At 41.9% G+C, this 27860-nt stretch overlaps 2 protein-coding genes across 30 annotated transcripts in view; one reads left to right on the top strand and one right to left on the bottom strand.

Annotated features, from left to right (window-relative positions):
• The window catches only part of PHACTR1 (phosphatase and actin regulator 1), a 296609-nt gene extending 290993 nt beyond the window's left edge, over positions 1-5616 (top strand). For 18 of the 20 annotated variants that reach the window (XM_046917540.1, XM_046917530.1, XM_046917533.1 and 15 more), the window contains 2 exons: positions 2911-2987; positions 4602-4733. In XM_046917540.1, coding sequence (XP_046773496.1) covers positions 2911-2987; positions 4602-4617 — 93 coding nt within the window. In that variant the 3' untranslated portion in view covers positions 4618-4733. Of the gene's footprint in view, positions 1-2910; positions 2988-4601 lie in introns of all 20 variants that reach the window. The other 2 variants (NM_001389383.2, NM_001389382.2) reach the window with 1 other exon arrangement.
• On the bottom strand, positions 3516-26251 carry TBC1D7 (TBC1 domain family member 7). 10 transcript variants are annotated; one of them, XR_001463371.4, is made up of 12 exons: positions 26208-26251; positions 25354-25460; positions 25116-25239; positions 24260-24340; positions 21727-21914; positions 20443-20580; positions 19033-19178; positions 16275-16404; positions 14891-14959; positions 8955-11665; positions 7191-8699; positions 3516-4052 (listed from the first exon to the last, which is right to left on the bottom strand). XR_001463371.4 is itself a non-coding variant. In XM_015275976.4 (9 exons), the coding sequence occupies exons 3-9, from the start codon at positions 25225-25227 to the stop codon at positions 15434-15436; spliced, it is 882 nt and encodes a 293-aa protein (XP_015131462.1). In that variant the 5' UTR covers positions 25228-25239; positions 25354-25481; positions 26208-26251; the 3' UTR covers positions 15293-15433. The 10 variants fall into 10 exon arrangements, 7 of the variants coding, with proteins under 7 accessions (XP_015131462.1, XP_046786183.1, XP_046786175.1 ...); XR_003073737.3 differs by having other exon boundaries at positions 21796-21914; XR_006936645.1 differs by having other exon boundaries at positions 25116-25236.
• Between the last annotated feature and the right edge of the window lie 1609 nt (positions 26252-27860).

The following is a 27860-nucleotide window of genomic DNA, read 5'->3' as shown; positions in this document are numbered from 1 at the left end:
CCATGTAATTCTGTCAGCTAAGAGTGCCCACAAGTGATTTTCAACATGACAGACCTAACAGCAGCACCTGCCAGAACTGAACAGGCCTGGCTGCAGGAATGCCAGTGGGTCAAATTGGCAAAAGCACCTCCATCCCACTGAGGCCAAGTTATTTTCCTGTAGGGGTTGAGACAGGTGTGATTCCTCAGAATACCTGCCTCTTCCCACACAGTACTGTAACCACTAAGCAGAGGCCTCATGAGCCCTGCAGATTTGGTAATAAATGCACTGTCCTCTGAACTGTCTGTCTTCGTGAAGCATGCCTCTGGTGGCAGAGAGGTTAAATCACTATCAAATGGTGAAAGTCACATCCTGAGGGTCTAAGTGGTGAAGAAGAATTTAAATGTTTTATGGCAGTTGTAAGAAGAGAGGACTCTGAGTCTGGTAGGTGACTGCTGTGCTTTAAATTCACTCTGTGTTGCCCTTGTAATTTTGAAGGCATTCAGGTACCTGGATTTAAGCCCTGCATATGTCTTTGCTGAGGGCCTGATGCAGTGATGGAGACCAGACCATGATATCCAGTGTTGAAAGCAGCTGGAATTCTGGCTGTGACAATCACCTGTAGTGTTCTTGTCTTGCTTCATAGAGGAAGGGATGGACAGTTTTACTTACTTAACTTGTTTAATTGTAAGGTTTTGTAACCACTAGTTTTCTCCTCAATAGAGGTCCTTTTCAGCTTAGCTTTCAGTAACTTTCATGTAGTATAAACTGATCTGAACAAAAACTCTTTTTCTGGACTGTCCCCAGACCATAGTATAGGGCATTAAATTTGCTTTTCCCATTTTTACATTACCACAGAGGCTAAATCAGTTGACTAAAGTCTTGTCCTACCTATCTATTTTGTAGGGAGTTACGTTTTCCCAGTAGGTGAGGGAAGGAATACATTTCCAATCAGTTCTTCTGTCTTTGAGAGATCTCTGCATGGGATGGAAGGTGTGGAAATACCTCACTGGGGAAGAGAAGATGAGGTGTTTAGAGATGTCTTTTCTCACCCTATGTCTGTGAAAAGAACGAGTATCAAATGTCTCTATGATACCTAGCCTGGTAAAGAGTTCAGTATGAAAGAGAAGTACTTTGAGGTCACCTTTCCTTCTTTATAACACACGTGTGAGGTCAATACGTGAATCAGAGGACTCGTGTTCTCTAAATGAGCCAGAAGAAAAAAATACTTTTCCTTCCAACATCAATGCCCCTTCTGGCATAATGAAGAAAAATATATATTCTTCACGTTTGGGTTATCTGGGAAGTGTTCTAACTTCTGCCATTCAGATTACCTTCTTTCCCTACCACTATCCTCTGTTGTGGGGGGAGGGGAAATAAATAGCCAAGTTGGAACCAACACCACAGAACCTGACAAAGCTACAACATCCTATAACCCATTATTTTCTTCCAAAAGTTCTGATTCAATGACTGCCTCCACTGGTCAGCACAGGCTAAATTTATTGCAAAAGTTTTAGTAATGGGCTTTTCTGTTTCTCAGTAAATCTTCCTCTGCGTTCTGGACGTGGGGAACTGTTCAGCCTGGCTTCATCTTTGCCAAGTCTGACTGTTGGAGGAAGAAGGGCACTTCTACATCTCCCCAGCAGCTGAGAGATGCAGGAGATGATAGATTTCAAACCCAGTGGGAGGTATCAGCCCATGTGACCTCCTTCACAGTCACTTGAGCAGCAAATGGGTCTGCTAAAGGTAGACCCTTGAGCTGCTGCATAATCATCTCTCTGCCCTGACAGACAGAGGCAGAGCCTGACAAACATTTCTGAAGTTAATTAAAAAAAAAAAAAAGGCAAGCTGTGTAGGAAGAGCACAAGAGACTTTTTTCTGTAGATCATACTCAGAAGATCTGTCATGTAGGCCTTGTCCAGGCGAAGGTCAGTGGTGACCAGATCAGTGGCTGCTGTGGAAGCCCTGTTCTGGGCTTGAGCTCTTTATCCTGGTTTAGACTTACTTAATCAAGGAAACATTCTTGACAGCCACAAGTACCTGTAACTGGAGTGGCCATTTCCAGCCACTGATGCTCCCAGCAGTGGCACACACCTTGGGCTCATGGGAGCACTTGACCACACTGGCTCATCTGTTCTGTAAGCTCATGGAGAGGCCCACTTGTGTGCTACAAATATCACAGCACTATCGGAAACCTGCAGTGTGGAGCTAGAGCTGTTTTTGCTGAGAGCCCTCTCCACCAAGAAGCCGAGTCCCTCAAAGTTAACCTTTCTTTTCTTCTTCAGTATTCTCCGTCCTATCATTTTCTTTTCCCCTGTGGACAAACTACAGAAGCTGAAGGTAATAGGTTCTCCTGCTGAAGTTGATCCAGCCACTTAGGGTTAGTTTGGATGGGTTTGGCAGGTGAAGCAACTGGGTCAGAGCAGAGGATGAGGGCAGAGGAGCATGGCCTGAGGCAGAGAGAAAGGTAGGGAGCCAGGCCAGCCCCTTTCCCTCTTGAGTAAGCTCAGCCAGGTTAGGTGGCTTCACCAGAGGGAATTTAGGACTGCATAAAGGGGAGGGACATCTCAGATGTAATTCTGGTGAGATCTACCAACACCAACTTTACTCACAGTCCAGCTCTGAAACAGAGCACAGGGTTTGAGAAGCTCTGGTGCATGATTTTTGTCTCATGCTAATTTGGATTTTGTATATGAGAGTGTTTACAAAATAAACCCAAATTGGCTTTTGTATCAGCATTGTCTGCACTTTCAAATTGATCCATCCCACTGAAGCATTTATTTCTTCCTTTTATGCAATTTGGAACATTTATCTCTTTTCCTTTTCACATGTTGTTGTTTCTTCTCTCTAATAATGTTATTTGCTTCACTTCTAATATATTGTTTTGATCTCTGTCATTTATACATTTATGAGTTTATTTGTCCTTTGCAGGCAGCCATTCGTAAAGAGCTTAATGAATTTAAAAGCTCTGAAATGGAAGTTCATGAATTAAGTAGGCATCTAACAAGGTAAGTTCATTATTTTAAGGATAGCAGTGAATACTGTTATTTTCCAAAAAATACGAAACAGCAACCATTTCTCAAGCACCCTATGAACTCGTGACCCCACTTAGAATTACAGGCTGTCAAAGAAACACACTAATGAACTTGTGCTGCCCTATTACATGGCTGTATGCAGGCACACGCCATTTGCTGTGTAACCTTTTGTTGTAAATCATTGTGCCCTGGTGTCAGTTCTGCTGCTATCAAGAGTAAATAACATTGAAGAGCAGGACAGGGAACCTGCCTAGAGTAAGTACATAGAAAGGGATGAATGAGTGCAAATCCCTCAGTACTGTCATCTACATCTTGCATCTGCCATACAGAAGGGGAATAGTTACAATTGTACGTAGTGCCAAAGAGCAATGACGTGAATAAGGTGTGGTTGTGAAGCGAGGGCTATTTCTCTGGTAAGAGAGGGCTTATAGAAGTCTGGTAAAGAGACGTGATTGGGTTTTTGTTTGAGCTGAATGTGTGACTGCAACTCTATACATTCCATTTGAAAATCTTCAGTTTTAATGTATTTATGTTGACTGAAAAGGGAGCCACAAATATACCAAAAAAAATGGATGTTTTCTTCAATCCTGAAGCTTATTCTCAAGTTCCTTTATCAAAACAGAAAACACAGCTGAGTATTTTTGTTTGCTTTTCACAGGACCATGTTTAGCCAATGTATCAGAATGCACCCAATTATTTGCCATCACTTGAGCAAGCACTGCACTGCACCCTCCCCATGTCCCGGTTTCAGCTCAGACAGTGCTGATAGTTTTCCAGGAAGCCTCTCTACCTGCTTGGCTTTTGCAGGTTTCAGAGCAGTATTTTGCTGCTTTTCCATTGCTGGGGTGAGCGGTCACCCTTTGAGTTATGCTTATTTGTGTTTGACAGCTACCACGGGGCTTTGATCCATTCAGGCCTGGGTCAGGCAAACTCAAAGCTACAGTTAATACAATGGAAATTGGCACAAGGGTTTGAAGTTCAGCAGGACTTGCTGGTTTGGCAAATGGCCTCAGGAAGTACGCACTTGAAGGGAGCAGGCTGAAACAAAGGAGAGTAATTCCCTTAAATAAACTTAGATAAATCACCATTATAAAATCATTAGCAAGGTAATGACCTATTCATGTCATTAAGCAGTGGCATGAGCTGGGCTGAGAGTGTCAGTGCTGCTTTCCTAGTGGGACGGATTAATTAGTTCAAAAAAATCTCACATGCAAAAAATCAAACCTTAAGCAAATGCATTTGCACAGCTGATAAAACAAGCCTCCTGCTGCTGAGCTCTTGCAGAAAGGGTGGCCTTTTCAGCCCTGCTCCTCTCTTCGGACCTACCAGAAGCACAGAGAAGCTTCTGATAGATCTGAGTGCTAACTGCTAATGCCTGTGAACTGTAAGTCTGGTGAGAATCAAGGAAGTTTCCATGTCTGTTCTAATTCTGCAGTGCTGGTATGGTGATGTCAGTACTGCAGGAATTCAGCTGCATAATTTTGTCATTAATTTGTAGCAATTAGGTCTCATTTTTTTTAAAGTGTACCACATATGTGAAAATATCCTCTTACTACTACCTTTTATTTTCCTTCCCTTGCATTTTAGGTTTCACAGACCGTAGCAGTTAAATTCTACCTGACTACTATGCTGTCTTCAGAACATAACAAAAAGGAACCATAAGTGCTGGTATTATTCACTTCCCTGTTATGTACAATGTAAATCTTACAGACTGCCTTTCTTAAAAAAAAAAAAAAAAAAAAAAAAAAAAAAAGAAAAAAAAGTAGATGAATATTTAAAAATATACAAGAAAATTGTATGTACGTGTGATGGGTACTGCAGCATCATCGGACCTGCTGGCTCAAGCTTCAATTATGGAAAATACCCCTGGTGGGAATCGTGCCAAGACGCAGCATTTATGTGTAAGACTTTCCTGGCATGTGGATTTGCCATATGTGTTCAAGCCCAGCTGGTGGGGCATCCATTAGTTCATCTTCAGGTACCCCTCGCCCTGACAAGCCTCTGTCGTCAACCTGAGAGTGCCCTGACATGGTGTCCAGCGAACCATGGGCCCAGGTGAAGCCTCCAGCAGACCTGCACCTATGGCACTAAAGCACTTATACCAAACACTCCTTTCAGTCTGCAAGCACCTTATGAGGACAGGGAAAGAGCAGAACTCCTCTGTGGGCCGCTTCATCTGCAACCATCATCTGACTTGAAGCTGCTTGCTTGCCTACTCTGGAAAAGCTTATGGCAATGGTTGGCTCCCAAGAACAAAAAAGGACTTCTTACATGGTCACTGCATGGCATTCTCTCAGCCAGTAGGTTGTCAACACAAGTCCAGCAGCAAGAAGGGCTGGGGTTGCCACCTGTGCTGCAGGGGGCACACCATGGGAGAATTGGGGCTGATTAGGGACAGCTATCCTCCCTCTATCAGGTGTAAAGAATGGATCCTAGATGTGTACTGAGGAAAGCATGATGGTCTGTTAAGTAGCCTAACAGAGGCAGGCTGTTGCATTGGTATGGATGGTGGGACTCCTCACTGGTAGGTGCAGCTGAAGCATAAGGACAGAAATCTAGGGGCAAGCTGCTGTGTTTTTATTTATTTTTACCATAGAGGTTTAACACATGAACTGACCTAGTAGGGCTCAGAGAGCTGGATACTCTGGGCCTGGTTTACCTGCCTACTTGAGTGTGTGCTTAACGCTCAACAAGCATGCAGACAGTCTCACTGAAATCCAGACCAGGTCTCAGAGGTTTCATTGAAGCTGAACACATTTAAGTGCTTTTCTGGATGTAGGCCAACACCTTTCAGATTCAAGTCCTTAACTAGTGTTATGCCAGTAAGCATGGGCAAACGTTGCCTACAAGTCTTTCCTAGCTCTCACAAGAAGTTATTACACTGTTTTGGGTCAGTGATCCAAAGCACAATAGCAACATTACTGTAAGTTCCAGATTATTACTTCAGGACACTTTTTTACTTTCAAAATGGCTACTTTGCTTAGGTTTGAACAGAGGCCAGAGTTTAACTAAAGCATTGTTATTTCTGTTCTTTCTGTCTTCCAGTATCTATCTATCTACCCCTCTGTGCTCCCCCTCTGTCTCCATGTTAACCTTGCCCTTCACTGATTGTGGGCCAAGAGGCCTCTCTCTTGCATGAGTATTTTCTGGCCAATACTGCGTAATGCCAAGCACTCCCACCTCATCTCAGGCCTCAGTTTCATTCCTCTGGTGCAAAAGAACCTGCACACAGACCGTAGAGTTGCACTTAGCCTGTCCAAACACTGCTCGGACTCCATTTGCGCTTAGTGGTACTCAGTACCTCACAGATGTGCTCCACTGGAGACAAGTGGCAGCATCTCAGAGCACTGATAGTCAGACAGACCCTGCTTTGCAGTTATGTTCCTGAAAAGCTGGGGATCATGGTTTTTAAATTTATTCACACGTACCTCTAACAAGACTGTATCACAGGCTTTAAAAAGGGGAAAGAAACCCTCAAGACTTTAACCACACACACAGCATCAGGAAGGGGCTCTGCAACATGGCTGAGGAGCAACAAGCCCTCCTCTTCCCTGCATAGAGCCTATACCACCCTGGCTTCATGAGCCTAGAGGTCCAGTATGAAAGGGAAGGAGAGCACTTCAGGCACAGCAGTGACAGAAAGTGCAGGATGGAGTAGGCTGGTGGGAGGGAAAAGAGATTTTTTTATTATTAAAATGAAGAGGAAAGAGGTAGAAGTAGCAGTCTTTTGTCAGTGCTAAAGCCTACGGGGAAATGGGTAGTCTGTGGGCAACATGGTGTACTGCTACTGACCCTGACAGCACCCACCTCTGTCAGCTGGTAGCCTATACAAACCCTTCAGCAGGGGTTGAGGGGCATAACAGCCAGGTCCCAATAAATGCTGGTCAGTCCCCAGCCACCCTGCCTTTGGCCAATGGGCCCAAGGCAAGTCCCTGCTGACCTCTGAGCAAGTTGTCTGCCTCTGGCTGCCTCAGGATTCATGTTGTCCCCAGAGCAATGCTTTTATTTTTTTAATTATATTAACTTTTAAAAGTCCAAGCGGACACAAGGAAACAGTGGAAGAACTGCCAGATTTCCCCCAGCTCATAAGTATAGCCTGTCACTGAAAAGGAGAAGGAAGAGGAAGAAGCAATATGAAGTTATACATCAGTAAGCATTGCAGAACTGGCACCTCACCTGGCTTTAGCTCCAGTAGTTTGGGGTATTTTGCGAAGTTATCCTATGACAAGGCATTCTTCGAGAACCTGTCAGTGCCTGAACATCACAGCATGTCCTCAGTGGGCAGATCCAGCTATGTCATTCTTGGGAGGTTGCAAATAGGATGGGGAACAGCTAGTCCATTGTTAAAACAAATGAGCACTCAGTTTTCTCATCTATGAAAGCCATCTCTACCACAGCTGTGATTCTGGTGGGAGAGGAAAAAAGTAGTCCTGATTCCTCCATCCTCCATCAGCTGGATTATGTGAAGGAAATAAAGACAGCATTCCTGCTGAAGACTCAGTTACCACCAGTCATCCTCATTCATATTAGGAAGAGATTAACAGTAGCAATAAAGAAACTACATCACATTTAGAGAATGGAAAAAGTCAACACAGAACAAAAACTGGTATTCCAGGACTGATAATGGATGTAATATACAAGAGCTGTATTATCTGCTGAACTGTGGGTTATTTGTACTTAAAATGTGCAAAGTAACAAGACCTGTCCTACAGCCCATGAAGAGATGAGCTAGAAACTGAGCAGGAAGGAAGAATTGAAACAGCAACTACAGAACTTCTGGATGAAAGTTCTATGATTTGGAAAAAAGCAATGGCAAGGTAGCACAACATTGGCATTGCGTTCTCACCCACACTCTTGCCAGGGGTGGACTACAGGGATTTGGCGATGGACTCAGGACCAACAGGGAAGGTCGGTGTTGTGGCCTTTCTCCACCCTAGGCTCCATTGGTTAAGTACTTGCATGCTGAAATAGTTTTAGGCTCCAGGCTTCCTGGGATAGGGCTCAGACCAGCCTTTGTGTCTAGACAATTCCAGGTGCACACTCTAGATGTTACTGAAAGAGGAAAAAGGGGGGAAAAAATAATATAATAGATTTTTATTAACAATTTTATGTCAACTGAAGCTTGGTAGTAAGCCCATTCCACAAATACATTTCAGCCTAAGGTTTACATGTAAAATCACAGCATTTCTTCACCACTGCAACTGGCCACCAAACCCACCGTCCACTATTTCTACAGTGCCATCTGTACAGTGGAAATACTACAAACCAACAGAGTGGGAGTATTTCCAGCCTGCCTAGTTACATTAACGCTTGCATTCACACAAAAAAGGGCAAGATGGAAAACCCAAAGTTAGACGTGGACAGGGGCTCCCTAATGTGCCTGCAAATAACAACACTTTATATAGCCATGGGAGATGACTACGCTGATAAATATCAGGAAAGAAAAAAAAGGGACAAATAATTTTTCCCAGGTGTTCAGCCTGCTTGAGCTTGGAACAACTTCTGTAAGCAAAGAGGAGGTGACGGGCACACTACCTGCTTTCCCATGTGTCCCAGTTACTCCTGCACCAGTTGCATTTACCAGTTGATATCCAAGTGTATGTATATAGTTTGTCTTTGTATAGGAGTGAGTGTGGTGGCTGTCAATCATGTGCTCTTCCAGTATTGTAATTTAACAGATTATGGCTGTATGAAAACAATGTAAATAATTAGAAAAAAAATTAAGCTGGATCTCTATGTCCTAGTTTTTGTACATACTGAAACTGCATGCTATTTAAATTATTGTTTGTCCCTGATGTATGCAGTTTCTTAAAAAAAAAAATTCATTTAAAAAAAAAAAAAAGCATTCAAGTGTCTGTGTTTTCTCACGCTGTCCCAATGACTGGTACAGTTGAAGGCAGCAATGCCTTGCTTCCTGCATGGCAGAAGAGCTGGCCTTACCAGGGCAGGTCCATGGGTCATTGCAGTTGTGTTGACTGAGCTTCTCGGTTCAGTGAAAGTGGGCAAGGGATGACGACTCAGCTGCCAAAGCTGTACCATCACCAGGCTAATGAAGAAAGAACAAAATCAGGAGTCTGCAGTAGACACACATATGAATCTAAGAACATCACAGAGTGATTAGAAGAAAACGCCCGTGAGTAGTACCAGCAAGTACTATTGCTGTTCAGCAAAGCAGCCATACCTGCCCATCCCACTACATTCATATAGCCTTTCCGTCTTCTGATTTCTCCAACCCAAATCCCAGGAGTAGTTTCAGTAGCTGGAAAGCATTACTTTAACTGACCAAATTCTGCTGATTTGTCTTGCTGCCATGGATACATACCATGATCAAAAGCCTGGTACTGGGCTTCTCTGTTTGCTTCCATTTGGGTATGTTTTCACTCACCTCTTTCCAATTGTTTTTGTTTGCATGTATTTCCATTCTAGAAGCCAAGAAGTCAGTAGCTATCTTTTTTTTTTTTTAAATCATTGTTTTTGACGAAAGATCCCTTTCCCCCCAACTACCTACTGATTCCAAAGCAAGATCATATCATGATTTGATTACATACAGGAATTTCCATGTGTAAAAAGAAAAACATTTTTGGTTGGGCTGCAATGTACAAGGAATGTGAGAAGGTAAAGCCCACCTCTTGCACAGGGATCCTTACACAAGGGCTGTGTTTTTACATTTTGACTTCAGCTTTTTGTAAAACTAGCCTAAGGAAAGAGAGAAGCGAAGTCCACTCATTACCCGCAATCAAATTGCTATCTAATGCCACCTGCAGGCAGGAAACCAAGAGGAGGGCAGGAAAAAAAAAAATCAGCTCTCCAACAGACACAGCCTCCAGGAACCAGTTCACATTTGTCAGCTGCTTCAAACCACTTTGAGAAATGTGCCCTCTGATGGTAGGCCCACAGAAACACCCAACAGCAAGGTGCAGCTTGCAGTCACCCTCTTCCGGCATTCTTTGTTACTGTGATGTGAGACACAATAATCTCTATTTTAGCTTCTATTTGATGAGTGTCCAAGCTTTGCATACATGGATTCATCAGACCTGAGAGGTGGCAACTAGAAGCCAGCTTCAAACACACACAGCTCATCTTCAGTATAAAATAATGGCCACTATGCACGTACGTTTCGGAGGCTGGGGAGAAACACACTGAGGTCCACAGAGCAAATCCTGCAGAAGCACTGGAAGCCCCCTGATGCCAGACAGCAGCCCTGCACAACACCAGCAGAGTTGGATTGGCTAGATTTTCAAATTTAGCCCCACAAAAACTAGACTGGCTGTAGTGCGCTCAACATGGGTTAGTGGGTGTGATGGTGACGGGTTGATGGTTGGACTAGATGATCTTATTTGCCTTTCCAACCTTAGTGATTCCATGGTTCTATGATAAGTGGGACGCTGCAATCTGCTCCACTAGGAGAGCCAGTCTATGACCCCTCAGTTTGGATGGTGAGAGTCAGCCCCTGAGAAAGAGGAACCTGGACATCTACAGGCTGTGAGGTGCAGGGATTGCAGCCCCAGGTGAGGAGCATTTCCACCTCTCCTAATGTGGACCACTGCGGGGAAGCAAACTGGTCTCCAGGTAGTAGACAGCACTGGACAAGACACATACCCAGGCAGATTCTGCTCCCAGATCTCCACCTACAACCTGGATTAACAATTAGTATATGAAAGAGGAGCAACTCCATTCCCCCACACTCCTGCTGTACCAAAAACCTGCCTAACAGAGAGCATTTCTCTGCACTTCTCAGCTAGGAAACATCTGAGAACTTCAGACTGGCTTTTGTGAAACCCATTATTTGATACCAACTTGCCCTATCCACTGCAAGGTGAGACAGGACAGCACACAGAACAGTAGCCCTCTTATTCAGTGCATGGATTTCCAGCCAGGAACAACAAACCTAAGCACTGCCAGGACACTCAGGCCTGCATAACTATCTTGTGAAGGCAACTACACTGTGAAGGCATTTCCTCATGCAACTACAAGAACCCAGTTTTTACCAATTGATCTCCTACCCACAGACATCTGATGTATCACTGTTATTTTACCAACCTCCGAGTTATATCTCAGACACTTAACTCCACACTCTCTTCCATTTCTTTCCATGTTTTCAAACCCATCACTAGAGTTCAAATTACTCATCATTTCGAGCACATATTAGAAATAAATTCTTTACTGTTAGGGTGGTGAGACACTGGAACAGGTTGCCCAGAGAGGTTGTGGATGTCCCTTCCCTGGAAGCATTCAAGGGTGGGCTGGATGGAGCTGTGAGCAACCTGTTCTAATGGGAAGTGTCCCTGCCTTTAGCAGGGGGTTGGAACTAGATGATCTTACAGGTCCCTTCCAACCCAAACCATTCTACAATTCTACAATCATTTTTCAAGCACTGTGCTCTGACATCTGCCATTACTTTTCTTATCTGGAATTTCCATCAGATATTTGGACTATAACTGAACAAGAACTGGTGCGTGCAACCAACATGAGAGAGCACAGATGTGGCATTCCTCTCAAGCTCTCTGGAGGGAAGGGCTTGAGGGGAGAACTGGACCGAAGCAAGGTTATTTTTCTTGTTTGCCAAGACCACAAAGATATTCGGTATGGGAAGAAGAGGGAGGGGCTTTCACTCTCCAAAGTGAACACTCCAGTGTTGCTTCTATTGTCTCCTGGGAAAGAAAAAGAAAAAAGAATACAACTTAGCTGCTAGCTCTGTATGGAGAAACAAGCAGGCAGTAAGCAGTTACATACTCAGCCAGTCGAGCAGAAATAACGTAAATAAAGAAAAAAAACATTAATTTTCAAGGTTCTCAGGAAAGAAGAAAAATGACTGTCAGATGACTCATCAGCACACTCCTGTGAAGACATTGAGCGAAAAAGAAAACAAATTTGAAGGCTAACCCTTATCCTTGAATTACTTAGCTAGGGATTTCAGTAGGGTGCTCAACTATGTGAAACTGAAAGGAAACTGTAATAATTATAATAATCTGTAGTCGATAAGTGACCAAATTGGGATTGTCCACTAAAAATGGACATCTAGAAACTGCACTTATTGCAGTGCTTGAGTGCAAAGGGACAAAGAGCAAATGTTAGCAACATATCATAGAATGAGAGAACAGTTTGGTTGGAAGGGACCTTAAAGACCATCCAGTTACAACTCCTCCGCAGCAGGCAAGGACACCTCCCACTAGACTAACCTTTATCCAACGTGGTCTTGAACACCATCCAGGGATGGGGCACCCACAGCTTCTCTGGGCAGCCTGTGCCAATGCCTCACCTCCCTGTGAGAGAAACCTTCCCCCGCTTCCCAAAGGCAGACTGTTCTAAGCTGGGACTATAAAGACCCTTACTTTGAACTCAAATCTGCTCATTACACAATGGGAACAGTGAAAACTCACATTTTACTGTTCTCCCATTCTCTTAGGAAGTAAGCTTCAGAACTGAAGTATTACATTCAACTGAATGTAACAGGTTAGTTAGCCACATTCAAATTTGCAACCTTTTAAGAAGTCAGTGAGGTTTGTTTGTTTGTTTTAGGATAAACTATATGCCTCACAAAACCAAAGTAAAAGCTGCAGATTAAAGATATACAAACATCTAGTAAGATCAGTGAAAGCAGCGTGGAGATGAGTCGTTATTTATTCTCCGGAGAGCTCCCCTTCTTCAGCACAGTCCAAAATAAATAAGGTATTCGGTTATAGAAACAGTCCTGCTATTTCTTTGCATAGAATCATAGAACTGCTCAGGTTGGAAAAGATCTTAAAGATCATCAGTCCAACCACAACCTAACCATACTGCCCTAACTCTAACAACCCTCCGCTAAACTGTGACCTGCTGCAGTCCTGTCCAACCTCAGCCAGTCTGTGATTCTGTGCCAATGGATCTTTGTCTGTCCTGTCACAGCAGCTCCAGGGTACACCCATTGATTGAGAAGGCTTCTCTAAATTAAAAGCAAAAAGTTTGTAGCCTTCAGTCCGATAGTGATTGGAGGAATACGGTAACACTGAGTGGCACTTCTCGTCTCGATTCAGGGTTTCTCTCTTCACAGAATATGAGTTATTGATTCCCTTTCAGCACTGAAACTGCTAAACACCTTCCATGTCATCAGTGCTTGGTTTTTGGTTTTTGTGTGTTTTTCTTTTTTAAGTAATCTGCAGTGTAAAGGCTTGAATAATGCATACGTAACTTACTTTCTGTAAGCTGTGCAGCCTAAGGGAAAAATGTTCAAATAAGGGATTTCTGACTGTACCACTGCTGATTATTTGAACACTTGTGCACTGAATGGTACAGAAGGAAGTGCTGTTATTCACAGAACATATACGCTCTTTCCTAACCACATTATTCAGCTTTCACACCTCCTCTAGAAAAACAACCTCCTTTTTGATGTGAGCTGAACAGATTACACTATGCTACTATGTAGACACAGCAGTGGCTTTCAAAGCAGACATAAACAAGCTTTTTCTGAATGGGGTAAACTCAGGCATTTCAGGAGCACTAACAGAAGCATCTCAAAATCTCACACAGATCACACCTCACCAGGTTCTTACCTATAACCTGAGCTGAGCTCCACACTTCCCCAGCTAACCTGTTGGAAGGCAAACCTGGCCTAGTTTAAAACAAATTTAAATGTCTAAAGCATCTGAAGTCTGCCCTCAGTGCAAGCTAAATATGCTCTTTGAGAAGTGGCAAATGTACTTGGCATAGTAAGTACCTCTGAGTCAAATAACTAAGCAACGCATACTTATATATGATTCTGTGGTCTACATGAGGTGTAAAAATGTAATTTTACACTTTTATAGGATTAGTTCTCCAGCAACCTGTATCTGTGGTCAAGCACTCTCTGCTTTTACCTGCATCATAAATTACATTTCTGTATCAAACTTATTTTGAAAACTAAACTAAACAAGCATGAAAGTACAACAAATTCAAGCCACAACAAATAAATGCAGTAAATACGAAATATCTATGTAGTCCCTGAGTCATGCACAGTGGTATTTTTTATTACTTGCCTGTAATTCTGAATTATAATTACTCCTTCTGTTGATTTCTTCCATACTTGCCTAAAGTTACACTTCAGCGTAGGACAGATCACAGGGTAAATCAGGCTGGAAAGGACTTCAGCATGTCTCCCATCCAACTTGCTGCTCAAAGCAAGGCCAGCTAAGGGGTAAGGCCAAGTTGCTCAGGAACGTGACCAGTTGGAACTTGGAAATCTCCCAAAGGTGGAAACTGTACAGTTCCTATGAGCTATATCTACAGCTGGACTGTCCTCAGGGGGGAAAAAATCTCTTCCCTATAGCTTATCTGAAAACCCTCTCATTTCAGCTTACATCAACAGTCCTGCCATCGCTGTATCATCTGATAATTGACACACACTCAGTCTGGTTTCATCTGCAAATGTTACATGGAATAAGCACTCCGTCACTTCCTCTACATCACTGTTAAAGAAGCTGAGCAGGACAGCTCCCGTGCCAAACACAACCTCCCTTAGAAACATTTCCAGTCATGAACCTAAATGAGATGCAGACTTGCTGACCACATCATTTTGCCATTACAAAATGAGGAAGCTAGCAGGTGGCCAAAGCTCCTGCTTTGCACATAGCAATGTTTTCTTTTCAAATAATAATTCTTTAGTACATCTACTGTCCAAATACCTAGACACTCCAAAGATGCCTCCTCCTTTGTCAGGCCCTACGATTGCAGTACTGACTACAAACTTCAGAGAAAGAAAAGCTCTCCATTATTTGCAGAGTAATATTTAATTTGGCCAAACCACTGAGCACCTCTCCAGAGCATTTTTCACAGAGCACAAACAAACACGGTACAGCCATAGACAGCTCACTGGCAGACAGGAAGAAAGCACTTTTAAGATATTTCAGAAAAATACATCTCACCTGGTCATTGTGATGTCTTTCTCCGTCTCAGATTTGTGATGCCTCTTTTGCATTTGCCTGCAAATTTACCTGTATTGATAGAGTGCTTTTAAATTCCCAGCAAAGAATGTGTTTTGTTCACCAATGAGTTCCAGCAAAATAAAAAATACTACACGTTCACCTTAAAAGCACCTCCAAATAGTACCTAATTCTATCAAGTATAAGCTGGCATACAGAAGCATTTTCTACAAGGCAGCCTACTTACCTTGCTCCAGGATTTAGATTTACTTCTCCAAAGGCCTTAGAACACACTGTGCAATCAGAATACTGTTGCTGGCTGGATTAAAACGCTCCAGGCATAATCACGCCACCACTTGGCATTTTCACTTCACCCATATTTATTGAAAAATATTTACACATTGATCGCTATGCCATGAAATGCTTTAATAGCACCTTTGCAATGGAGAGGAGATGAAGAACGTTATACCACAAGGAGGGAAGAACAGTAAGAGGAAACTTTTCAAATGTCTTTTTTTCCCAAGCTGTCCTAAGTGGGGAAAGTTCTCAGACAGAGTGTGCTGGAGTCCCACAGTGTGTGCGCCACAGATCTACAGCTTTGCTGACAATGGCATCGGTATTATCTTGAGGAATCTACAAAAGATTGAGTTAAGATGCCTTGTCAGTGCATTTTATGTGGACTGTTTTATTTTAAATACAGATTTTAACTCTCCAGTTCAAGTTTCATCTCTTTATACAAAGAGGAACTACAGTCCCATCTCCCTGCCCTAGCATCCCTCACATCCTACAAGCACCATACCACCCCCAGGTTTTAGACACAACACTTATTTACAAAACAGGAGAAGCCAAGGATCTCTTACTTTACACCCCTCATCTGTCATCAGACATGACTTACACTGGCCTATCCATGATCATGAACACATCCAATCCAGCTACACTGGTCACATGAGGATCCTACAACCTCGCTGTCACACTCATGTTTTTCCACAAAGGGAAAGTTCAGGGCTAGGTTTAAGACCCTAACGCTACAACAACAAAAAGCATGCCCTGAGCCTATGGATTCACGCTCAGAAAAGGAACAGAAAGGATGCAAGACACCAATCCTGGTAAGAGGATCCGGAAAAATTAATCCAATGTCATCCACACTTATTTTCACAGGAAAAAAAAAATCTTTATTATCACAAGGAATGCTGTCAAATCTGCACAAACAATAAATAACACATTACCCAGAGCCTATAATCCTTTCATTCTATGAAAGCCTTACCTCCTGACAGAAACTATTCCTCTCATCCCCTCTTATGGTATGTTTAAAACAATAAATGACCGAGGCCAAAAGACATTTTTATGGGCCATGTGAGGTAATTGCACAGCACAGAGTATAACTTACATTTTCCAAAAACTGGGTGATCTTTTCTGCAGTGGTCAGTGCGATTATCTTCATTTTAAAGGTTAACAGTATCTCCAAAGCAACAAAAACAAGAATTTTGCAGGATCCACTAATAACTTTGTCCCAAACCCTAGAAAAAGAAATGAAAAAGGAATCGCTAAGCATTATTGTAGTCCTTATCTGCTTATATATCTGCTAGAACACTGTTTGTACAATTATCCTCTCCAGATTGTTTTTCTGACTAGCAACAAGTATATTGAATTATTCAGGTCACAGTCAATAAAAGGCATTTTATCAGTTCCTCAATCTGTACTGAGTGATGGCAAGCAAATGTATTAACATGGCATGTCCTTGTTTAGAAATGGAACTGCTTACAAGCTCAAGTGCAAAAAGCAAATCATGTTTTAACAGCCTGAACTGTGACAACTATTCCATATAGTATGGTACGGGTGAGAATTTTTCCTAGCGCAAAAAAAGGAAACAATTTGCTAGCATGCTTAATAATGAGACTCTACAAATGGTCAGGTAACTGAACATTCAGAAGAATGAAATCCTGAATCACAATCACTACATCTCAAGCAGCTAAATATTACGAGTCATTTCTCTAAGAGATATATTTATACCAGCAAGATACAGTCCATAATGTTTAATAGTTGTTCTTTGCACCAAATTTAAGTGTAGCAACTCATTCCACTGCGTGCAGACTCTCAAAACTACAAAGCAAAGTCCTACCACCTGTAAGAGCTAGGCCTGGACCTTACAGTTTTAGGGAAACCAGAAGACCAGGCTTTCACAGAATGCATATTCTTTAGCATCAGAACCTCTATAACTACTGAAAGAGATTCACAGTACTAAAACAGCCTGCAACAATTTGAAGCCACCCTTCATCCAACAGCTCTATTTCAGGCCCAACTCAACAGAAACGGGATGGAAGATCATCCAAAACCGGTGTGAGACCATCTGTCAGATGGCAGCTTTAATGTTCCTGCATTATTGTCAGTTCTTCACGTTTAAGAGCCATGTCAGAAAGACTTTCTGAGGATTACCTTCCTTAAATCCATCCAGATACTTGTGAGAAGTGTCTCTCCTTTCAAATAAAACCATGGGAGACAGAGATCACACACCATTCTCTATAATCTCTGAATATAGTAACTGGAAAACATCTTCTACAGCCCACCTATAAGCTTGGATCTGCAGGTGTGTTTCTTCAAAAGACAATTCAATTTTGGCACAACCTTTTCTCATGGAAGAACTTTCACTTCAACCTGGAGTGCCATGAGAACACAGTGCAGGCATAACGAGCTTCAATGGCCAGATGAGAGTTCCTACCATACCTTTAAGCAAAGTCTTTTTTAATTCATAACATGGAATGTTTGCTGTTGTTATATAGTACCTACCTTTCAAACTCTGACTCAGTCACATTTTTGTCAGTTTCATTAGGGCAGCAGAGCAAAAACACTGCATAAGCTCAAAGGAAGTTTCTACATGAAAGCTCTCTACATCAGTTTTCCAAATCCACTTAAAAGAAACTGATGTGCAATTTTTATCTATGGTAAAACATGGGAGTGTGCTTTAAAACAGTACATACACTGAATGACAACACCTGTCAGGAATACAGCTGGCATTATGCACACTTCATCTCACCATTACTAGATAAAATTTCTGTACAGCGTACACAAACCTTGTACATCTTAGAAAAAAAGGATGAATTTTCAGTTTTGCTGCCTGGCAGAGAAGGCTACAACTTAGACAAAGCAAGCAACCTCTCTAAGAAATACAGTACTAAATCAGAAGTTAAATTAAATCATAAAACATCAAGCTCAAATCAGCTGTCACTTGAAAAATTAAGCAAAACTCGCAGGAGAACTGGGGAGCTGTTTTCATTTCTCAGCAGTTCTAATACTGCCATTTGGATGCATTTCAGATAAGCATTCGGGCTTTCAGATTCTAATCCAAACTGAATCTCCAAGCATTAATTAAGTTCATCTGTCACACGTTGCCCACAAAGTATGTTATTTCCTTAGCAAATATGGCCATTTTGATTACAACTGAATAATTTAGAAACCTAAACTGGCAAAGGCAAAGTGCACATCTATCATGTTGTCATACAAACTGTTGGTAAATAGAATTGTTGTGCCATCAGAAGTTCCAATGGTCTGAATCTGTAGCTACAACACGAATAAAAGTTTTTAACCTCCATATTATAGAGGCACAACACAGAACAGACTGCTTACAGGTGCTTGGTGGGCAGAACCCGCCATGTAACAACAAGCACGCCACACACGGGGTAATGCTGAAACTACAAACTGCAGAATAAGGATTTCATTAACCCAGTGATGCTAAACGTGCCCTAATATTTTTTGTTCAAATAAACACTACCAAAATCTATTTCATCTGACAATGATACAGTATTACCATCGCTCCCTAAGCAAGGATTTCAGTTTAAAAGCCTGAGAACTGACTCGTTTCAGCTATCTATCACTAATAGGGATTAGGAGTTTTAAATCCTAGGAGGTGAGAAGGGCCTAACAGAATAAATTGCTATAGTCAACTCCTTCCTTGTTAAATTTCAACACTAGAAGTGAACACAAACAGCTTATCTTGTATCAGTAACAAGCAGAATGAAACAAAATTGTGTCATGTCCAAGTCAGCAATAAAGCCACCTTCATAACTACGCAACAGGTAAAAATCCATGTGGTAACAACAATTTAAAATTACTGTGGAATTAAAAACAGAAAGGGGAAAAAAAAATCTTGCCTCTGTAAACTGGACTCAGGTAAGCAGCCTGCAAAACACTTCTTAAACCAAAGATCATAAGGGAGCTTGCTCATCGCAGCACATGCCTTCAGATGCATCAGAAGCTTACTATCTTCAATGTTCAAATACTGCTCCAGAATTTTTGGCTGAGAAAAGAAGTGCAAAAAATTTAGATAATTCCCATCAGGGTACCCTGCTTCCCATCCTTACAGAGCACTGTAAAACAAGAAGTACCTGCAAACTCCTGCAAGCATAGAAACACACTTAAATAATGAATTTGCATTATTTTAACTAAAAACGCGGTGTTCCGAAATACAAGTATTGTTGATTGCTGAAATTAACTCATTAATTAATTAATTAAATCACGAAATAAACAGTCCCAGGTTCCTTAAATTGCCAACCACCAGCAGGACTTCAAAAATATACATGCACTCTTCCCCAATGCAGGTGTTCGAGAGCTTAAAGCAATGCGGAGATTAACGCTGCACTAATTACTGCTGTCCTCACAAGTAACATTGAGTTTCATCCACGTTGAAGCTAATCGCCTTAGCACACGCCATAAAAACCTCCACACAATGCACCAAAAACAAGAAAAATCAATTCTCAGACTAAATCCCTGCGCAATAGATAAAAAGCTGGGCATTTATTTGTTGTTTAAAAGCACCGCGTGTATAGAAAGGGCAGCAGACGAGCACACAAATAGGCTTAAAAACGAGAATAATTATCATTTTGCTCAAGCTCTAATGTAACACGAGGCATGTTTTCATGTCTTTACACTTTTTGTCATAATAAGATAAGGAGTTAACATAGCTGTCCAAGAAAAAAAAACACCCCCTTTATCCATCAGTCTTGGTGCAATGTGTATATTACAATGAGAACTCCGGGATACCTCCTATCTAATTGAGGCACAGGGTTTCTAGAAAAACAGTTGTGCTTTGCCTCATTATCACCCAATGAGCAGTATTTGACCCTCAAGGACAAAGGCAAAAAAGCAGCCGATGTGAATCTGAGTGTTCCTAAGTTTTTTACATCCTTAATTGTTTTAAACAAAACCCCACAGTGACTGAGAAATGTAACTCGTCTAAATACAATGTAAGCTTCAGCTAAGCTTAAAAAAAAATGTAATTGAGAACTACAACGTAGCAAATAAAATCAATCTTTTCTAATGCTACTTCGCAGCCACAAGTCCAAGAGCACTGCTCCCTTCCCTTAGAACTGTTGCCAGAACAGAATCCACACTTACAGCCTCTGACACTCCAGCTGTCTTTGAACATTGTGACTACCAGAATCCTCAGAAGGTATGCTTTCCCTGACTTATTCACTTCCTCCCCTCTTAGTTTTCCTCTCTCTCTCTCTCTCTCTCTCATACACACACACACACACACACACAAAAGAGTATTTTATCCTTACTAGTTGTTGTAATGAATCTTTGTGCTTGCTGTTAAGCTGATTCACAAAGCAACTGACAAGCCAATAGCATTCTATAGGATCCTCCACCATTTCCTCCATTGCCTTAGCAATTGCAAGGAACACTTCATCCTCTGGTTCCTGGAAGACAAAGTGAAAAATGAACTCACTACACAGTAGAATTAGACTGTACAGCTGCAATTATTTGTATATTCCTTTCCCCTGCTCTTTGCAAAAAGAGAATGGAATCTAAGTATATAAAGAGAGATGCCAGCTGCCCTGACATATTTATAAATAAAGCACTGGGAAACAGCTGCATTATGGTGACAGATATCTAATAAAGAAGAACAAGTAAGATTTGTCCTGTTTTTAAAACAAACCATACAACAGGAGTTTGGATGAACTCTGACTCAAAGTTCTCCAATATTCTCAAATGAGAATTCATCTCCTGGTGGCATTGCAAAATTCCTATTTCTATACCCCACATTTTTAACCAGCAGACTTTTTTTTCCTTTCCCTTGCTAAACAGGCCCCTCAAATGTCATTGCCACGGATATTAGTTACAGAAGAAAAGAAAGCAGCCATGAGCTATATCCCTACCTTCATCTTATTTATTTGGTTTGAGATAAAACACCTTCTTAGAGACAAATAAGCAACTTTTCCAGATGATGAGAATCTTATTCCCCTACAGTACAAGTCTAGACGTGTGCGATGGGCACATTATCTTATTTTCTCCAGAAGAAAAGATCCTTGGTACAAGAAGTATCAGGATGCCTCAAACACAGTTACAGGTGTAAGTGCACACAGGATAGAGTAGAGCTAACTATCTATTCTATACTCTCAATTCTATAGATGAAGAGTAATAAAGCTGAGCTCAAGTGAACATAAAATATAAGGTAATGTCTGCTTCAGAAAGTCCATGGTTCCTTTCATCACCTCCTCTTTTACAGAGGCTTATATATGAAGCCCACACAGTTCTTATCATCACACTACAGACACAAAATACAGACCTGTTTACGCACGTGAGCATACTGTAAACTAGAGCGTACACGTGTTACATGGCAGACCCAGATCAGTTCAGACTAACAGAAAAAGGAAGACAGAATACTGATATGTGGATTTAAAAAACAAAAAAATGTAAATTATTTAAATGAGGTGCTGCGAGCTATGGCTTAGTAGCTTAGAGGGTAGTAATGATGGTAGGTGAACGGTTGGACTAGATGATCTTATAGGTCATTTCCAACCTCGCGATTCTATGACTTAAATACTATTAGTATGGAAACTTACTAAAGGATAAGCCAAGTTTCGAGGCAGTTTTCCTGATTCCAGTTGATGTATGCGGAGGAAAACATCTACCTGTGGGGTAGAGTCATTGATAAAACGAATGACATGAAGAGCGTGGTGGATATCCCAGTACTGCTCCTTCCGGTAGTTCATCACCAACGCATGGGATTTGTGGTGAGGAGGAATAATTCCTAAAAAAATAATTAGAAAAGCATCCGTAAAGAGAAAAAAACCTCAAAACTCTCTTTCCAAGAGATTTGCCTAACTTCAATTCCTACTAACGCTCCAGCCTACAGAAATGTAGGATCTGGCAGAGAAAATACATACAATTAACTAATGCAAAGATGCTATGCATTAGAGCTTTACTATTTAATTCTATGTCAGATCTCGGCTGCAAATACCTTTGCACATCATACTATAGAAATTAATCCTCTCTAAAATCACACCTAGAAGTAAAATCAACCCCATGGCTGAACCAACTGCAGATTAGAATTTAAGAACACCATACAAACACCTTTTGATGTAGGGCTTTTGACTTTCTCAGCACAGCATAAATAGTTTTCTAGATGGAGGAAATAGATACATATATATCCAAGTAGAGAGACAGAGAAAACAAAATAGTTTCTGACATCCAGAAGAAATGCTCAGCATTTCATTGTTTCCTTCTCCTAACTCAAGGCTGAATCTTGCAGTGCTCACAACAAAGCTGTCACTGGCTACAGGAGAAAGATCTTAGAAACATCAAAGCAAAAAAAATGTCATTTTCATATCACCAATGGAGCTGAATTCTTCCTGTTGTAGAAACCCATGAGAACAAAACATTCTTCAAAACTCAGTCTGAAAGCATACCTGCTGCTTTCATATTTCATTTAAAGGTGGAGGGGGGGGGGAAATTGCTGTCAAAGTGTGAAGCCATGAGTTGAGGTTTCGTATCAAGCACAACAGACAGTAACTCATCTTTTATTTCCCACTGCAAATTTATTTGCACTGCAAAAGCTGGGACAGAGCAAGACATTTTTATGTGATCCAAAAACAGAGTTAACATCTGTGTTACATTACACACTGCCAACTGCTTTTCTTAAACAGAGAAGACTCCTTTTGGCAGACAGAAAAGAATCTTAACACTGGCACGTCTAGAAACTATTTCAGCCTCAACGCCATCCTAAGTCACACCTGAACGGGAAGTCAGAGATATCTCTGACATACCATGTCACCTGGGACAACATCAAGGTGTACTATGTGTCTGAGATGATTGTGGTGAGAGGACAAACTCCCTTCTGTTCAATTTTTATCATTATTTAGAGATCCTCTTTTCTGAGTACTCACATAATGGCTAAGAGACTGTATTTTGCTGTTACAATGATGGCTGAAGGACCTTGTCCTAAGTGTCTACCTACACTATATTTCCTACTATCAATCCTTTAAAGCATGCTCACTATTTAACTGAGGTCCAGGCAAAAGTATTCTTTCTCATCCTAAAATTAATGCTGTGACTGCAAAAACGTTCATCAGGTAGGATTACTGCTAGTCCTGTGATCAATACTGAGAATTTCCATTTCTATACTTTGGAATCTTCCACACGCTGTCCATCTACCATCAAGATTGTTTAAAATTCCAATAAAGATTCCTCATACATTATTTCCAGCTCCACGTGTAGTGGCACATGGACGCCAAGAGCAAAAAGAAGACAAACTCTAGCTTTTCAACAGTGGCACTGATGCTCAACCATCAATAGTGCAGTAGATCACATTTCTCATCCAAAGATTCAGTCACACACCCTATTTCATACTCAGTTTGGCAGTGTTTCTTACACTCAGTTCTCTAAGGGAACCTCTCCTGATACCTTTCGTGAGTCAGAACTCCAGGACCCTCCACAATCTGCCCTGTCTCCAAGTGTCATGGTCTCAAATCCAGTAAATCCAACACACTTAATCACTGAGTGAAAAGTCATTAGCACCTTTCAGTTCATCATCTGATTAACAAACTCCAAGGAGAATAAAATCTATGCAAGTTTGGTGGGTTTTTTTCATGGCTTCTGGGCTATATATTTTCTCTGCCCTCATGGTTTCTTGAACAGCAAATATCATTTAAAGCCAGAAACAAAAACAGAAGTAATTTTCAAACCAAGATCTCATAGAACACAACTTCTCCAAAAAAAAACAAATATACATTTGCATAGCTTGCCCAGCTTTTTAAGCTTAATCACCATTTTACTCGGTTGCCTTTTATTTTAGGAACAGATCTGAAAACCCTTATCAGTGACTTACAAACCACCTTTTAAATCCATCTCATAGGTTTACTTGGGTAGCGTTACAGGCTAAAATACACCCTTCTGTGTATACTTCTGCAAAAGTTCTCACAAAGTACACATGGAATATTCAAGCTTTATAATGCTACTGTGCATCCTTGGTGAATATAAAAGTAGGCTACATGGGTATCAGTAGAAAACAGTACAGAATCCATGCTATTAATTAGGGGTGGAGGGGTGCATTCTACATACTCGTTTCTACAGAGAATCACAGATGTTGTTTCATACCTAAAAGAACCTTCCACACCAGTATACGATACATGGATGGGAGAGGGAACCTCTGACTGAAGGTGGAAAGCTTCTCAATATCTGTAGAGAAATAAAAAATTAAAATAAAAAAGTTTTAATGGATTAACAGTTTTGAGTCTCTGCTTACCTAAATATGACAAATACTTAGTTGCAGATCATAATCCAAACTTTCAGGATATATTGTTAACAAATGCTTTCACCTGTTCAGTTGAGAATAGAATGTGCCTAATAAACTGCAACAGGATTTATCTAAAAAAAATACACACATTGACTTGATTTACAATACAACTAAAGCTACCCTCAGTCTCACCAGGAAGAAACTACCATTTTTACAAGCATTTTATAAACTGTGTTGCTATCTCAAGGCAATTAGGGACTTCGCTAAAGGAACATCTATCTTTCCATTCCATTAAAGATGTGGCGCTCCTCAAAGACCAGCATCAATAACAAAACTATCACTGTTACGAGGTTAGATGGAATTAACAGCATGAGGCAATATATTTTCAGATGGAAACTGTTTTCATCCAAAAAAAAAAAAAAAAAAACCACTTTGTTTCTTGAGCATAGAGAATGAGAGAACAAAACCAAACAAACAACAACCACCAAGCATGCAGATATTTGATACTCTTTAAAAACCAGGTTTTCAAATCCTTGAAACTCAAGGGACTGCTTGTACTGAGAGATGAAAGGGGAAGGATGGAAAAAAAGAATCCTCGGTAAAGGATGTAAAACTTTAGCATGCACTAAGCACAGCAGCAACACACCACGTAGGACTCTCCCCTCCACCTGATGCCAAATCACCAAAGTAACAGAGGAAACATTGGAATCAACTTGCCCAGTCGGTCATCTTTTAACAAAATTTCCAGTGACTTCTTTTCTTCAACTCCACGAAACCCCACTTTTTCGTAATACACCGAGCGGAAGTTTCTTTGAGAGTCATCGGCCATGACTGATTCCTTCTGGAGAAAAACAGTAATTCCATTTATGAGTTACAACATCTTGGGTACAGAAAACCCAAATTGCATACAGCTGTGATGCAGAGAAGTTACAAAATCATCATGTTCCATACTCACCAGACGAGGCAAGCAGAGACAAGGGCCAACTGACGTGAGCCTCAGTAGCACAGAGGTGACAGGAAAGCATAAGGCAACGTACCGAGCTCTCTTCTTAAGCTGCAGATCTGGATTAAACGTTCATGTTGCTATCAGACACAGGCACGGTTTTAAGTGTATCCTTCCAGTATTAGAGAGGCATAACCGTCTCATCCCTATACTGGAAACAATGCTAAATTGCTGCAGTGAGTAACACGTCTTTCCTAGCGTTTCACCTTTTAAATACCAATTCTCAGTTCTCCTTTGCCGGCACGCATATATAACAAAGTTCTAACTTTCAATCCAAAGGGTTACAAAGAACCTTAACCTTTCAGCACAGTGATGGAAGCAACACTGGCAGAAAACCTGGCAGAGCAGCAGGTGAATGATGACCTGAAGAACTTCTCTAGCTAAACTACTCTCCTCCTTGGCACACCGAAACGCACCAGAGGAACAAGGCATTTGCAGACACCGACCAAGACCACGTTTTTGCAACAAATAATCAGACTTAACTCTGTATGCCCACTAGGCCTAGTGGGTCGTGGTTTTTTGTTTTTTGTTGTTTTGCTTTTTTTTTCAAATTAAGTCCTTTTTCAGTGCTTTCTACGATCAAAGCCAAGAGCGGCCAGAAACCATAAAGCAGCGGGCAGCGTAGAGCTGAGGCCGGCCGTCCCCCCGCGCCCCCACATACAGGGATAGGGACAGGCTGCAGAGCACGAAGGCCCCAGCAGAGAGGAGGTGAGGCTCACGGAATGACGGGGGCCGGCCGCCGAGCTGAGGCCGAGAGCCCGGCAAAGGGAAAGGGGACACAAACGGGGCCGACAGCAGACACCCACCCGCAGCACCTCCTGCAGCCGAACGGGCTCCTCAAGGCGCCTGCGCAGGCACCGCCCTCTCAGAGGTAGACGGGTCGCAGCGCGGGAGGGGCGGGTTGGAGCTCACAGGGGTGGAGGCGGGGCTGCCGCTTCTGGCGTCTGCGTCATGGTTCCTCAGTGCCGCACCCACACGGTTCTCGGGTCGCTTCCGGGGATGGTGACTCCGCCACTGCCCTGGGCTGCCCGTTCTTGTGCCTCACAGCTCTTTATGAGAAGAATTGTTTTCCTAATACTCATTCTGAGCCTCCCCTGGCACAACCTGAGGCCATTCCTCTCGTCTTGTCACTGTTAGCTGGGAGATAATGCCGACCCCCGCCTCGCCACAACCTCCTTCCAGGGAGTTGTAGGGAGCGATGAGATCTCCCCTGAGCCATCCCAGTATGAAGTGGCCCGTTGACCAATAGTCTCGTATCTTGTATCATTTAAATGCTGTAGAACGGATGGGCTTTTGTTGAGCCCAGCTCATGAAGTCAGCGCAAGGCCTTTGCAGATGTGCTCATTGAAGTACTCCTCACGCAGCAGCAGGTGGCAGCCTGGTGCCATCTTTGTGGGTTTGGGCTTTTTTTTTTTTCTCTTACATCGCTAGATGGCTCTTTGGAGCTATTGGAGGCTGACTATTATCAAGAGAATGGGAGACAGGCACCGATGATCAGTCATAGAATCACCAAGGTTGGAAACGGACCTCCAAGATCATGCGCTCCAACCGCCCATTTATCACCAATGTTTCCCACTGAACCGTGACCCAACATCCCGATCACTGTGTGCAGACCGCTAGGAAATAAATCATTTCATTCAAGGCTTTTAGAATACAAAGAAACTAAAGCCACAGGCTTAGCATGAATTGTTGTGTGAAAAACTTCCTCCTAACATCCAACCTAAACCTTCCATCTCAGTTTAAAACCATTCCCCCTTGTCCTATCACTATCCACCCTCATAAACAGCCGTTCCCCCTTCTGTTTATATGCTCCCTTCAAGTACTGGAAGGCCACAATGAGGTCTCCCCGGTGCCTTCTCTTCTCCAAGCTAAACAAGCCCAGTTCCCTCAACCTTTCTTGACAGGAGATGTGCTCCAGCCCTCTGATCACCTCAGTGGCCCTCCTCTGGACCTGCTCTTTCATAACCCAAATAAATGACCTTTTTGCCCTTTGGTTAGAGACATTAAATATCTTCATTCCAGCAGTGGAATCTGTTGGTTGCCATTGTAAATTAAAGCAGAACTTCATCGCAAATAGCTGCAGGTGTCAACCAGCTGAATGGAAGAATTTATAGAATAAAATCAGTTGACTAGTATATCATACCTTCCTAGGCATCTCTCCAAACCGTGATGGCATATATGCTGAATTTTTGGAGTGCAATAACATAAGAAAAGATAGCACACATGAAAGATAAAAGCAGTACAGTTTTGGAATTGGCTTGGAATTATTGCAAATAACAAAACCAGAATAATTATTATCCTGCTAACATACTGCATCTCTGTTGTTGCAAGGGTAATGAGAGGACGGCTGGACTAGATGATCTTGTAGGTCCTTTCCAACCTTGTGATTCTATGATTCTCACTTTTATCTGTTAGTTTGGGTGGTAATGTGTTTATTTTACAGTGATGTGTCTGCATTG

Source organism: Gallus gallus, chromosome 2, assembly GCF_016699485.2.
Source record: "Gallus gallus isolate bGalGal1 chromosome 2, bGalGal1.mat.broiler.GRCg7b, whole genome shotgun sequence".
Lineage (NCBI taxonomy): Eukaryota > Metazoa > Chordata > Aves > Galliformes > Phasianidae > Gallus > Gallus gallus.
Note: the sequence above shows the minus strand (reverse complement) of the source record. Positions and strands in the feature narration are given on the sequence as shown.